This window comes from Nanorana parkeri, unplaced genomic scaffold, assembly GCF_000935625.1.
Source record: "Nanorana parkeri isolate BGI_ZX_2015 unplaced genomic scaffold, ASM93562v1 scaffold951, whole genome shotgun sequence".
Taxonomy (NCBI): Eukaryota; Metazoa; Chordata; class Amphibia; order Anura; family Dicroglossidae; genus Nanorana; species Nanorana parkeri.
The window spans coordinates 116086-130919 of NW_017307219.1; the positions used below are offsets into that span (position 1 = coordinate 116086).

The 14834-nt window shown below is 41.8% G+C and overlaps 1 protein-coding gene across 2 annotated transcripts in view; it reads right to left on the minus strand.

Annotated features, from left to right (window-relative positions):
- CRTC3 (CREB regulated transcription coactivator 3) overlaps nucleotides 1-14834 on the minus strand; it is a 104177-nt gene that overhangs the window by 29056 nt on the left and 60287 nt on the right. Inside the window, exons 5-6 of one of the 2 annotated variants that reach the window (XM_018566470.1) lie at nucleotides 8045-8107; nucleotides 1487-1599 (exon numbers count right to left, since the gene is read on the minus strand). In XM_018566470.1, the coding sequence (XP_018421972.1) occupies nucleotides 1487-1599; nucleotides 8045-8107 (176 nt within the window). The remainder of the gene's footprint in view (nucleotides 1-1486; nucleotides 1600-8044; nucleotides 8108-14834) is intronic. The other variant, XM_018566471.1, reaches the window with a different exon arrangement.

Sequence of the window (14834 nt, forward strand, 5' to 3'; positions counted from 1 at the left end):
GGGAATATTAACATAAAAGATAATATGAAGTAACATTAGGTGTAAATACAGTAAAGGGGGCAGGCTTAACTGGTAGTGGCAGCAGTAAGCCATGCCAGAGACAGGGCCACCCAGGAACAGTCTAACCAGGTTTGTCCTGCTTGTTTATTCAGCAAGGCAGCAGACAAACACAACTTCAATGCAGGAGGGCTTTGTACAGCACATCCATAGCATAAAACAAACAAAACATCTGCTCATCCCAGCAACTAACTAAACTCAACTCAGGTCAGTTCCTAACTAACAGGGTGCCTACTACTGGGTTCCCCAAAACGAAGGCATCGCTTGTATCTTTTCAGTCTTCTGTCAGCACTCAGCCTTTTCACCCAGCAGCAGGATCTCACAGTAGAGTGAGAGCCCTGAGCATTAGTCAGCACACATAAAGACCTGTGCACGGCTAAGACTAATAAGGTCTAGCTACTAGGTAAGACGTTTCAGAAAACAGGATTGTGAGAAAACAATACATTTGTTTCCTCAATATCAGTCATAAACCTTCTCCACGCGTATGTGAATAATCTAGGCAGCACATGTACACCATCCACAATCCTGCAAGCCAGTGCTTTCTTGGTACATACAACACAGTTTAAAAATCTCTTCGGAAGGAGCTTCTTCATCACATAAGCTTTATTTTATTTTTTATCAAACCTCCTTTTCAAATCAACTTTGCAGTTTGATGTAGTTTGATGCACAAAGGTTGCTTACACAGTGCAGAACTATGGCTTAAATACATTTCTATAGTTTTTTAGCTATAACTTTCTTAGGAGAAAAAGTAGCCAGTTGGGACGCGTGAAGCCCCCCTCAAAAGCTGGCCATACAATGTGCATTTTTTCTCAGGTGCCATTGGGCCATACACTGCGTGCAATTCAAGCAGTAAATGGCCAGCTTATCTGCAAGTGTTTTCACAGAAAGGGTTATTGTTTTTTCTGAATCTGTACTGGTTTAGGTTATGAAGTCAGGTGCAATAATATGCAGCAGAGATCTTCTCAAAATCCAGAAAGCAAATTCAGCCACACACCAAAGCTTTCCATTATAATCAACCTTATTCAAAGCACTGTCTTGGCTCCAGTCCTCCGCCCCCTCCTGGCACATTTCACCTTTAACCCTTTCGCTGCCAAGGACGTACGTCGTACGGAGCTACAAAAGTGCTTCCAGCTGGCCAGCTCAGTACGTCGTACGGACCTGGCATTTACAGTTCTACTATAAGCTGAACATCACAGAGATTAGACTTTAATACAACGGATGTTATCAGTGTGCGGCTCAATTTGCCTTCTTGACTTTTTTGCTTGGGAGCAAGGTCAGGCTCGAGGAACAGGTACCCAATGTTCCCTCCATTGCGACCAATGGACGCAGTGACAGAGCAGTGTACATGTGGGAGTTTGGCTGCAAAAATATCTTCTCAAGTACATACAATGTTACACATGGGAATCAATGCTAGAAACTGAAATCTTACTATTATGCTGCGTAGGTCTGTGAACACGTGCTACAGGCTGATTTCCCCCCACATATGGGCCCTGTGTTTTGGTACTGGAAGCGCTGGTGTGAAGTGCAGAGTCTGAGTTTGTCCTGGGGAAAGAAAATGAAAATTGTTTACACAGGAAAAAAAAAAGAGAACACATTAAGATGGCAACAAGCAGATAGCACAGCAAGGGCAAGTGAAAAGCGCATACTCAAAAGATAGGGACCAAGGGATCATGCAAGACTTTATAAACAGTGTGCATTGTGTACAATTATGCCAATGCAGATCAAAAGGGAGGGCAGCTTTGTAATACCAATAAAAGCTTTTTTTTTGTGGTCATTATCTTCTACTCACAGCTCAATTAATCATACTTATAAAAACTAACCATTTAGATGAGTTATGCATTTCTAAAAGAAAAACAGCCATTATATTGGCCACCTGTAACCCTCTCATTCTGCTGGGAACATCCTTGTGTTTTCCTTTCCTGCCGTGCTTACTGGCTCAATGTGCTGCTGCTCTTTCACTGTCCAATGTACAGTTCATAGACCGGGATACATTGCTCAGCTGCAGGGTAGGCCAAGGACCTGGCTGTACTGGTTGGTAAGTGTGCCTGAACACAAGACAGGCCGAGCAGAATTACATATTCCTTGGCAAGCAAAATAGCGAACATATATATTTTAACTGTCTACTAAGTTATTTCAGCTTTAAGAGGTACATGTCAAAACCTCAAGATAAAGATGTATCGGCACACGTCTCAAGAAATGGTGATGAATGCATTTCGCTGTCTGCACAAGTGAATAATGTCGGTTCCCCTCTTCACACACAGAAAATGAAATCCCTATTTCAGCAGCTTGTAAATACAACTAAAGTGAAAAAAAAAAGACAGTTGGCAACCGTCTCTAAACATTCACTGACAGATGGGGTTAGTAAGACCTTGATCAGAGGTTTGCTTGATAATCACGTGAGCAGTCAGATTTTTACTTGCAAAACAGCATTTTGGAAAAATATCTTCGGAATACAGACATCACAGTCATTGGAATTATTTCCTAAAGACGTAAATGCAATGGACCTCTAAAATGAATAGAAAATACATAGATATTTTTTTCTCTCCAGCAAACATCCAGAAGTATTTCAGATTTCTGATAAAACGCGTGATTTTACCAAAATGCCTGCATATTGGCTAATTATTAATAACCGTTTCTCAACACACAAATCTTCATAGGAAAATTAAACTAATTGAGAGGTTTTAAATGTTTCCTTTAGAGAATATAAGCCCTAGGATTAGAGCTGCAACAGTTAATCGATTTAGTCGATTCGTCGGCTATCGATTGATTAGCCTGTTCGGGGCTACACAAGCGGCCTGAGTCGCACGCTGCTCCCGACGTGCCCACGCCGCCGCATAAGCCATGCCCACCGCATGCTAAGGACATGCGTCTGGCCCTCTCCTCCCGGTGAGCTTCCCGACTCGCCGCTGCCCGCCGACAACACCATCATCATTCAAAGTAAGTCGAGATCAGCCGGGAGCTTTTTAATGTTTCCTGTTGTGGGTTTTTTTTTAAGCGGCGCACTGCAGAACACAAGCAGCTATAGAGGAACACCAAATCCCAGCAATAATACATTAAGCACCCTGTATAATATATTATTGCTGGGATTTGTTGTTCCTCTATAGCTGCTGGTGTTCTGCAGTGTGCAGGTGTATTATACATTGGTATTCTGTATTGCATTGTATTGTGCATGGTATTCTGTATTGTATAATACAGCGGCACACTGCAGAACACCGGCAGCTATAGAGGAACACCAAATCCCAGCAATAATACATTAAACACCCTATAGCTGGTGGTATTCTCCATTGCGCTGTATAATGTATTATTGCTGGGATTTGTTGTTCCTCCATAGCTGGTATTTTCCATTGTGCTGTATAATGTATAATTGCTGGGATTTGTAGTTCCTCTATAACTGGTCAGTGGTAATCTGCATTGCGCAGTATAATCATTATACAGCGCAATGGAGAATACCATCAGCTATAGAGGACTACAAATCCCAGCAATAATAAATTATATACAACGCAATGCAGAATACCAGCAGTTACAGGGGACTACAAATCCCAGCAATAGTACATTATTGTATAATGTTGTACGATTGCTGGCATTTGTTGTGCTCCTCTATAGCTGCTGGTATTCTGCATTGTGCCGTATAATCATTCTACAGTGCACTGCAGAATACCACCAGCTATAGAGGACTACAAATCGCAGCAATAATACATTATATACAGTGCAATGCAGAATAACGCCAGCTACAGAGGACTACAAATCCCAACAATAGTAAATTATAGTATAATGTACTATTGTTGCATTCCTCTATAGCTGCTGGTATTCTGCACTGCGCCGCTGTATAATGTACTATATTGCACACCACACTTTTTTTTTTTTTTACTTCCACCGTGCCAAGCTTGCTCCTGTGATGGACTACAATCCCAATAGAAACTAGTAGTCCATCACTGGAGCCTCTTTTTTTGTTTAAATCCGATTAACCGAACTTAATAATCGGCTAACTAATCGATGAAAATAATCGTTAGCTGAAGACTAATCTAGGATCATACAAAGCACTCAGATACTTTTAAGTGACAGGAGTTGGATCACCACTATTTTGGCAAAAATGTTTACAGCCTTGATTTCAACAATGTAGCAACAGTGAAGCTTTTAGAATTCCAGGAAATTTTAGTGCACAAAGTAGGTCATTCTTTAGTGTGCGCGTGAAGGCATGTACAGGATTTGTCTTTGCATATGAGAAGGATGCAAAATCACAAATACGCCAATGAGACAGCTATGACAAACTGGAACAGAGGCTCTGGTATGAAAATACATACTATGATGATTTCACTGATCAAGATGCCTAAGGGTTGTAAAATGCATTCATGGAAGCTGGTGCATGAGTTCAAAGGCACTCAGTACATTTTAAGAAAACCTCTTCAATCAGCTGTGGACTGAAATTAATATTGAAATAACCCGCTCCCTAGAGTTCCCTTCCTGATCCCTATATTAGCCATGGAGAAGGATTGGATCTGTATGCATAAAAGGCTTTGATTGGTTCTTCAAGCAGAGGCTGCCAATCAGAGCCATCTAGGCACACAGATCAAGCAGCTGTGGGCACTCTGATCCAAAACAGAGGAAAGGGGGTGGGGGGGCTTAGGATGGACTACAATCTCACATTTAATTTACTTTGTATTGAGCTTGTAGTCCATCAAAGGACTGATCTTGGCACAGTGACTACTTTACAACACATACAGGGACCATGGGGGACAAAAGTAGCCCCCCTCCAGAAGGCAGGACAGCGTCAGCAAAAATGCAGAGATGATTTGAGGATCTACAGCCGAGTGATACACAAATAAGATAAATTTTTGTTAATAATTGGAATGTATTTTTAAGGTTTAACTCCTGAGTTTAGTGTCACTGTAAATTATATGTTTGTACAAGTCATCAACAGCGTAATAAAATAGTTTGGGCCAAACAGGGCACCTTCATCAAGGCACCTACACGAACATTTAAAACTAAGCAATAGAAAAAAGTTCTCACAGTGCCAATTAAATTTGTGATGCAACATTCTTGCCTAAAAAAAAACCAAGAGCGTTTAAAAGATATATGAAGATTTGTCAGGTTATACAAAAGTAGCCAACCTGCCTCCTCTATGTCACGTCTTAAGAACACACTATTGTGCTGTCCTTGTATCATTGTGGGTCTGCATCTTTCGTAAAAACTATCAGTTTGCCAAAGGTTTTGCCAGCCCACCTTTCTGAACTTGACCCTGTTGGACAGTTTCTGTTGCAATGAAGCGGTTATCTTAGTGGGTGTCATCTGTTCATGTAAAGATATAAAAGATAGCTCAAGTTCTGCAATCTCTTAACTGCTTTGCAATAGTTGTAGCTTCACTTCTAAGAACAAGAAATTAATTAAGAAGATTCTAAATATAAAGTTCACACCATTTTAGAGCTGCAACAGTTATTCGATTAAGTCGATTAAAATCGACGATGGAAAACGTTGTCAACGTTTTCCATCGTCGATTCGTCGGCTAAAATTCAAATTTCCCGCTCGCCGCTGCTTACGCCCGCCGTTTACGCCACTTACGCCACGCCCACGTCGTTTAAGCCGCTCGCGCCTACGCCGGTATACCCGCTCACGCGACGCCGCTTATGCTGAGAACCAGCAGCTATAGAGGACTACAAATCCCAGCAATAGTACATTATAGTATAATGTACTATTGCTACATTCCTCTATAGCTGCTGGTATTCTGTACTGCGCCGCTGTATAATGTACTATATTGCACACTACACTCTTTTTTTACTTCCACCGCGCCAAGCTTGCTCCCGTGATGGACTACAATCTCAATAGAAACTAGTAGTCCATCACTGGAGCCTTTTTTTTTATCTGATTAATCGATTAATCGAACTTAATAATCGGCTAACTAATCGATTATGAAAATAATCGTTAGCTGCAGCCCTACACCATTTTATTCTTGTGTTCAAATTGTCTAGCCATTGGTTGATTTCTATTCTTCTGAATCCCTTCGGAGTCTAAAAGGTCTGTAATATTCAAACATTTTTAGCCGCCTCCCCTCCTTTAGTTGCTTCAGGTCTCTCAAGAGGTCAGTAGTGGTATCCCAGTGGAGAGATAAAACACAAAGAAATGTACTGGTATGCTTTATGTTCCAATCTGAATGGCAGTGAAAAACCCCAAAGCGGAGGAATGTCTATGAAAAGAGAACCAGTCTAACTATAAAAACAAGACCGTGGCAGTGCATTTCACAATTTATCATTTTAGGTCAGTAAGCGTAAGGGAATGATGGGTTTTTAAACCATACCGGGGCAGTAACTGGGGGTGCTGGCTCTTAGGCCTCATTCACACGAGAAAAAGCCAGCACATACAGCTCCGTGCACGGCCGTATTGTGCAGCTCCCGGGAAGGAGAGGTGCTGCGTGTGATTAGTACGCAGCCCCTGTCCTTCTCTATGGGAGTAAGTGGCTGTATGCCGTCCTACACTCACCCCAAGTGCAGGTGTCCGTACTCGTATGCTGACAGGATGGATCCTGTCTGCATACGAGCCGGGACACCTGCACCCGTACGGACCTGCACGTGGGGAGACGGCGTACGGCCGCTTACTCCCATAGAAAAGGACAGGGGCTACGCGCTAATCACACGCAGCACCTGTCCTTCCCGGGAGCTGCCCGATACGGCCGTGCACACAGCACGGAGCTGTACATGCTGGCCGATTCTCATGTGAATGAGGCCTTATAGATGGATTTACACATAACACTTGGTTGTACATCCGGGAGTATCGAATACGATCTTCTCCAAGACATGTTTCTTAGAAATGAGGCATTGCTTGGGATGATAGGCTCCAACTGTCCGTTAAACTGCTTGTACACAGCTTCTTTAGGATTCCTTTCTTGTCTTGATATTTTCTTTTTGCTCATAGGCACTTTTGCCCCTTACTGTATATGAACTTTTTTTTTCCACGGTACCTATAAACTTACCTGGCCTGGATAAGAATTGGGGATCCCCCTGTAAAAACTTAAAAAGAGAAATTAAGCCAACCCTTCTTTAGGCTTTAGCCCTCTTTTAGGTCACAGGATTACATTTACAAATATACTCCTGTGACCCAAAGCTCAGCAAATAGCGGGCTACTGCCTGCTATATGCTGACATCGCAGAGCTGCACTGTAGCCAGGAAGGATCCTGAAAATGTTGTTGGGATGTACCCTGCTGTCGATTGACAGCTGTCTCCGCCTCTCCAGAGCCAGCTGTGCCCACCCCCTCCCGGCTGTCCCTCCAATGAGGGCTGGAGGAGCAGAGAAAGGGGGAAACCCTGCAGGGGAGAAGCCGTGAGCTCTGCGATCAGCGGTTTGCGATTGCTCAGTTCTTGATCTATAGAGCCGACGTGTGACAGCTGCAGTATCACACCAGCTTATACTATCGGGAAGATTACATTTCACACTCCCAATACTTCTTTAATTATCCACACACCAAATTGCTGATTTAATACTGGATTGTGTCTTTTTTAAACACATTTTGGATTTACAATGTATATAAACACTTACTTGGGAACAAATACGTTCAGGACGTTTGGTTTGTGTGTATGCCGAGTTTTCATGGGGATTAGACTGCATAGCCCCTTTAGTGTCAATCAGGTCTCTGAATGGTTCATTCATTTGTGATTTGGAATAATTATGCTGTCCGATTGATTAACTCAGTTATACCGTATTACCTTTTTTTAATACATATAAAAACAGTGAGAAAAAAAAATCTTATGAAACAAGTGCAACAGGCAACACTTTGAAAATGCCTGTAAATGCTAATGTATTAACGTGCTTGATTGGAATGCAATTTCAAGTGTTGCTGGTGTGAACAAGCCCATAATGACAGAATTTGAAAGAACAGCTAAAGCTTTTATATTTCCAATCTGCCAGGTGAGCTTCTAACTCAAGTCATGTAATGCATCCAGAAAAAGGAAGCAAATTAGAGTTTAAAAAAAAAAAGATGGCTGAAAAGAAAAACGTTCACCTGTTCAGAGCAGACAATAGTCTAAATCCTGGCCGTTTCTCTTCACTCCAGGGAGCCTGCTGCCTTCAGAGACCGAAGTCAAGAAGGGGAAGAAGAAAGAATGTTTGATATCAGTTAAAAATCCCAATAGAAAATACCGCACATTATGGTTGTATGTAGTTAGTGCTATGGCGAAAGAAACAGCACTATATACAAGAGTTAATGAGCAGAGGAAAATAGGAATTATTTGAAAGAACAGAATGGAACCGTAGTAAGTGGTGAATCTGCTCGTCAGAGAGGATTCTGGGTAAGAACAGCTTTCAGATTGCAAGGTGCTGCATCCCTAACGCCGAGAGCCAGAGAAAAGGTAAGCAAGTTTTACATTCAAATTAGTGTCAGCGAAGAAACTGAAGCCTATAATTAAAGATAGGAGTTGTAGGCAAAATAGTCATTAAGGTTTCTTTTCAGTGATCATCAGCTTAAGAAAGCATTGTACAATTATTAAGAGGAAAGAGGCAGAATTACTAATGATTCTACGAAACCTGAGCCAACTACCAACACTTGTTTTATTGGACCAGTGCATTCCATCACAGGCAAGATCAGCACTTAAAAAGGCAGCACACTGTTAACCAACTAAGAAAGACAAAGCCAAGCAGTTTTTGTTGCAATGCCCAATTACTTCATTTGTTTTTTCACTAAAAGAGTTCATGGCATTCTGTTACAGGACTGCTTGTGTGAAGGTGTTATCGAACGCAGCTGGTGGTCATTGTCATCTGTGCAATGTGGGGGAAAAAAAATCAATTGCACAAGAATATTGGTGGAAAGCTGAAAATCCCGGCATTTAGTTGTGGCTTTCGGCTTCACATCGAAAAAAATTTCTTTTAGGATTTTTTTTTGTTTGTTTCTGAAAGTTCTTTGGCAGGGAAGCGGTTGCCAGTGGGAACAAGTGACACCAGGGATCCAGAGCGTGGGACACAGAGCCCAGCTGCACTTTTAACCTCTCTCACTGGAAATTACTTTATTGAGCTCATTTACTTGCCAGGGATGCTGCCTTTTACCAAGCAAAGTCAGGTCAGACTATAGATCACTTCTGCTACAGTGCAGTCTCTAGATTCACATATGAATGACGATATCCTCTGATACATAGGAGGATGAACATTGAGTAAATAAACTATATCAATGTCTCTGGTTTGTGGATCAGAGATAATAAAAGAAAACCCATCCCCTTTTAAATAATAAGGTTATATCTCAAACTGTGGTTTTACACTAGAAGTCCCAGCATGACTACTAATGGTCTCCCTGCATCTGGATGCCTAACTACTAAAAAAAAAAAACTTTGCTAAGCGGTAGGACAAATATTGGCTTCTTTTGTCAATACGCTAATAGCTAAAAACATAAACAAGTTGTAAAATGGCCCTCTTGAAGGACCCACTTTTTTGTTAGAACTTTATTAAAATGTCACAAGTGATATTTCATTAAGTTCTATGGGCACAGCATGGTGTTGATGTACCGCGTCACACTGCGCTGAATGCACTGCATGCCACACTTTTTTAAGTGCACACCACTGCAATGTGGTGGTGTAAACCGAGTAAATGTGAAGCACAGCAAATTGCCTCGTCTTGCATTGGGGCTGTACTGTCAAAAATGGCCACCGCAGCCCAACGCACCTGGTGTGAATGGGATCTTAAGGCCCCTTTCACATGGGCTGATGAGGAGGGGCTCCGAGTACGAATCCCACCACCCTGATCGGAGAGGTATGGATTGGATGTCACAGCTGTGACATCTGTGTCCATCCAGTTTTTTGACCTGCCCCCATGTTAGTCTATGGGGAATCGGACGTAAGCAGACATGTGTCCATTTACATCAGATCACCCCCGATCCGGTTCGGCGAATCAGATCTCTGTTCTGTTTGCGTTTCCGGACCTAGTCTGAGACTGAGGGGGTAACCGGATGTAAACAGGCACCCATCCTCCGTTTACACACGGCTGTCCATAAACTAGCATTGGGTATCCAGTTGGATCTGCCTAAAGAACTGACAGGCGGACCCGCTCAGACCGCCTCTGCAAAAGGGGCCTAACCTTTTTCCATGATGGCTTGCAAACCTTCTTGAAAATTAAAAGGGTTAAATGTGCCATGGTACTGCTCAATAAAAGTAAAATTTAATATAGACAGTTGTATAGTCAGACCACTCTTGAAGCCCATAGTCCTTTTCGATGACCCATAGAACATGCGCATCTACTTAAAAGTTTTACAAAATAGGTAGTGGTTGCTAGTAGCTCATTCATTATCTGGGCCTATGATGGTGTCTACAGCCTGGCAACAAACGTTCCCACATGGCTAGTTGACCAGCAATACTGAAAAATCATCCTGTTTGTAATTACATCCATGATAAAGAAATGGTAATACTTCCCCACAGGCAAGCTGTCAGGGGAAGAAAACTGAAAAGCACTCTGGAGAATATACAGGCTTATGTCTGGGAATGGCGAAGATCTGACAAAAAACAGCAATTAATAAAGACCTCTATGCCATCACTGTGGATAAAAGAAAGAAGTGGGGATGCAGACCAGCTCCAGATTTATTTTCTTCAGACAAGGTGAAACTTTCAGGAACTGCACCCAGTGACCCCATTTTGTTTTTCTGTTACTAAAAGTCGATTCAAAGCTGCCAAAACCAAACCACAATCACCTTTCTGGTATACATCAGCACATACAGTGTCCCTTTCCAAGTGTACAGAACAGTTCTGATTTACTATGAATAAAACTAGAACCTCAGCCAAAGTCAATCCATTTTATACTCAAGTCTACACAGATGACTAGAGCTACACTTCAAATGAAACACACTTAACATCTGGATACAAAGGACAACACACTCTTCGAACACAAGTCTGGCCACAAAGTATGTATGCAAGATGCTACAGCTGTAGCTGTTTAATACTGACATGAAGATAGAATGCAAAGTTTAATGCAGAGAAAAGGATAGAAATGGAGAGAGAAATGGTTAGTGCAGGAAATATGAACACAGAAATTGGATGCAGAAATGGAAAGGATTTCAACAGTTACAGTGTTGCATATTATCAAATACAACCACCACCATATTATCAAGAAAAGAAATGACCAAATGTCCCACAAAGCCCTGAGCAATATGAAATTGCAAGCATTCCCCACTTCGATTAAAATTGTAAAAATAATCTCACCATAAATGTAAGCCCATCACCAATTAGGTGCCCATTCCCCGAAAATGGACCTACCATGGCCTAGAAAGTGTGTAAGGTAATCATACCACTGAAGTGCAGCTCCTTGTTCGTCATAAGGAACCTATTAGCATCAATACCTTTTTACTTCTGTTTGTCTTAAGCTGATCTAATGAACATGTCAAGTTGACTTTAAACTACCACATCCGGACTTCACAGTACAGCTTCAGGTTGCCAATATTACTGTGGTTAATTAATCTAGATGACTTTGGTTCCGAAGGCCATAATTTGAGATTCTGAACCAGAAGGTTCATAGGAATATGTGCAGATACTGGACTATGAAAACATGACAGCTTAGGCAATTCACTTGCCATATGCCAGCATTCTGAACCATATGGCAGTGTTAACAAGACGTAGCTTGGTATAGGTGATACAGTAGAAACTCCAAGTACTGTTCACCTTCATTTCCCACATTGTTAAACCATATTTTTAACAAAATATCCAATTAGTTGAAAGTATCTTTGGCAAGCCTTGGGTAATTTTACTAATTCATGTGAATGGAAGTAAAAGAGAATTTCATCTTCTATCCCACCTGACAAAAGGTGAATAAGTGATAAGTCTTCTCTATCGCATGGCATTGAGATAGAGATAACTCAATCATTTTGGGTGCCTCATTAAGTCTGATGTCCACAGTGCTTTTCAACCTTTGTCAAATGGGTTATACATCATACACATTCATCCTGCACCTTGTCTTTAATGTGCAGATCTCTAAAACTCATGCTTTAAGAAAAGCTGATGGAGCAAATTGTAATAGGTTGTACTATATGTGATGATAAAATAAGCGGTCATTATGTGTCAAAGACTAGCCCCATGCCTGCTATCAAAAGTCGACAAAGTTAATGTACATTTGTCTTAGCAAGTCCATCCACTGTTGGATAATTCGAGTGAAGCTCTAAAAAGAAAAAGCTCTACAGACTCAGATTTGCCCTTTATGATGTCATCTAATATTTAGGGTTGTGAACGAGAATAAAGATCGGTGGCAGCAAGCTCACAGGGTCTGCCATACATTAAAGCGGACCTTCCCACCCCTTTCCTCACAACATGAAGGAATATGAAAAATAAAAAAAGATCTTTTAGTAATATTTTTCTTTAATTGCACTTCTTGGTATACACAGCAGCTCTCTAGAAAGGAAATGCCTTCCAGGGAGATTTCATTTGTAACTGCAAGATCAAAATGCCTTTTCCCTGAGATACTACAAGATTTCACAAAATGACTTGAGATCTTGGGGAAAAGGCTTCCCCCCCCCCCCTCAATGGTGAGATCTTGCGGAGACATCATTGGTAGGCTTGTAGAGAATAAGGAAGACTATGCCATCCATGACTTTTGTTTTTAAAATGGCAGCACAGGTTTCCGTCTCACAGAAGGCGCATCTAACTCTGATTATCCTACTAAGATTGCGTTCATTTAGTCAAGTTTATTAAGCAAAGGTAGGTGATGTCCACTTTAATACGGTCAAACCCAGGAGCCAATACCTTTTTTTTTTTGTTTCAAATGTCAAAGCTGCTAAAATTTTATTTTTGATTGGCAGTGCTCTGTTGAGTTCAGGTCTGTTTTTAGCATCCTAGGTTTTGGCTTCCTCCCCAGGAGGTCTGTTTAACATTTAACTTTAACTGTTCCATCAAGCAGACTACGTTTTCCTCATTTATAAGAAGGCATCTCTAATTGCAGGTAAAGTGGGTTTGCTCTTTTTCCAAACCAGTTGAATTATTTTGTGAATAGTGTACACAGGGCCTTGAAATCTGTGCAAGTCAGTAGTAAGCCCGGCCCCTTCCTGGCATTAACCCCCACCCCTGTCCAACTGTCAAATGCATATGCCTCTACTTTCTACTAGTTGAATGAAGGAAACCAAAGACTTCAGAGGGACACAATAAATATTTTGTTAACCATAACAAGCACTTATGAGCACCAAAGTAGTGTTTTTACTTTAGACAATTTTAGGCTACAAAATGTTTACATTTAAGTAAACCTGACAGTAATTTGAAACTACAAGGCTGCGTTGGGCTGAAGAACATCCAGCACCCAAGTTTCAAGGTGACAACGGTAGCCCAAACACATACAATGCTTGGGCCACTGCATTGCCAATTACAACGTGCACATTTAGTTCAGTTCACCATCACAGAGTGGTGCTTGCCAAGGCCTGTAACTACCTGCCAAGTGCATCGTTTGAGATCTTTTGAGAGACTGCATTAAAATACCCTTGAAGGCTAAAGTTCAGTCCAAGGGCAGGGAACACAAGAGTCCTGCTTTACTTTAATAGCCAAAAAACCTCTTCTGCGCTCTCCCACTAATCTAGTTTCACTTTGATACTAAGGTGCTTTAATAGACTGGAGACGGAGGAAGGGGGAGGCAACCAATCCGCCTTAAGGTAGTCTAAACCTCTGAAAGTAGTAAAACATGGATAGACAACCAGACAACCGTAACACATACAGATCAGGCAGCAAAGCCACAAACATGAACATTCAGTTAGGCCTGATTGGCTTCATTCCAAGTGGTCAGAACTCCTGTGCAGTTCATAGACATGAGATTCTGACTGGTTTGCATGCCCTCACATCTATGCAACCCCCTCTGAGACTGATATTAAAAATTACTCCCATATCGCCTACAGTAATAAAAAATTAAAAGCAATTAAAGCCCACTCCACATTATAAACCATATAGTATAATCAGCATAGTATCGCTTAAGTTATCTAAGGAGTTAACTACACTGCTCAAAAAAAATTAAAGGAACACTTAAATCTGAGTATAGCATCAAGTCAATGAAACTCCTGGGATATTGATCAGGTCAGTTAAGTAGCAGAGGGGGTTGTTAGTCAGTTTCTTTGCTTTGGTGTTAATTAAAATTAACAACAGGTGCACTAGATGGGCAACAATGAGACAACCACCAAACAGGAATGGTTTTACAGGTGGAAGCTACTGACATTTTTTTTCCCTACTCATCTTTTCTGACTGTTTTTCACTAGTTTTGCATTTGGCTAGAGTCAGTGTCACTACTGGTAGCATGAGGCGATACCTGGACCCTATAGAGGTTGCACAGGCATGCCAACTGCTCCAGGATGGCACATCCACATGTGCCATTGCCAGAAGGTTTGCCGAGTCTCCCAGCACAGTCTCAGGAGGAGATACCAGGACACAGGCAGTTACTCTGGGAAAGCTGGACAGGGCCATAGAAGGTCCTTAACCCATCAGCGGGAATGGTATCTGCTCCTTTGTGCAAGGAGGAAAAGGATGAGCACTGCCAGAGCCCTACAAAATGACCTCCAGCAGGCCACTGGTGTGAATGCCTCTGACCAAACAATCAGAAACAGACTTCATGAGGGGGGCCTGAGGGCCCGACGTCCTTTAGTGGACCCTGTGCTCACTGGCCAGCACCGTGGAGGTCGATTGGCATTTGCCATTGAACACCAGAATTGGCAGGACCGCCACTGGCGCCCTGTGCTTTTCACAGATGAGAGTAGGGCTGCAACAACTAATCAACATAATCGATTATAATCGATTATTGAAAAAGTTGTCAACTTTTTCAATAATCGATTAATCGGCTTCCGATCAGTTGGCCCTGTTCAC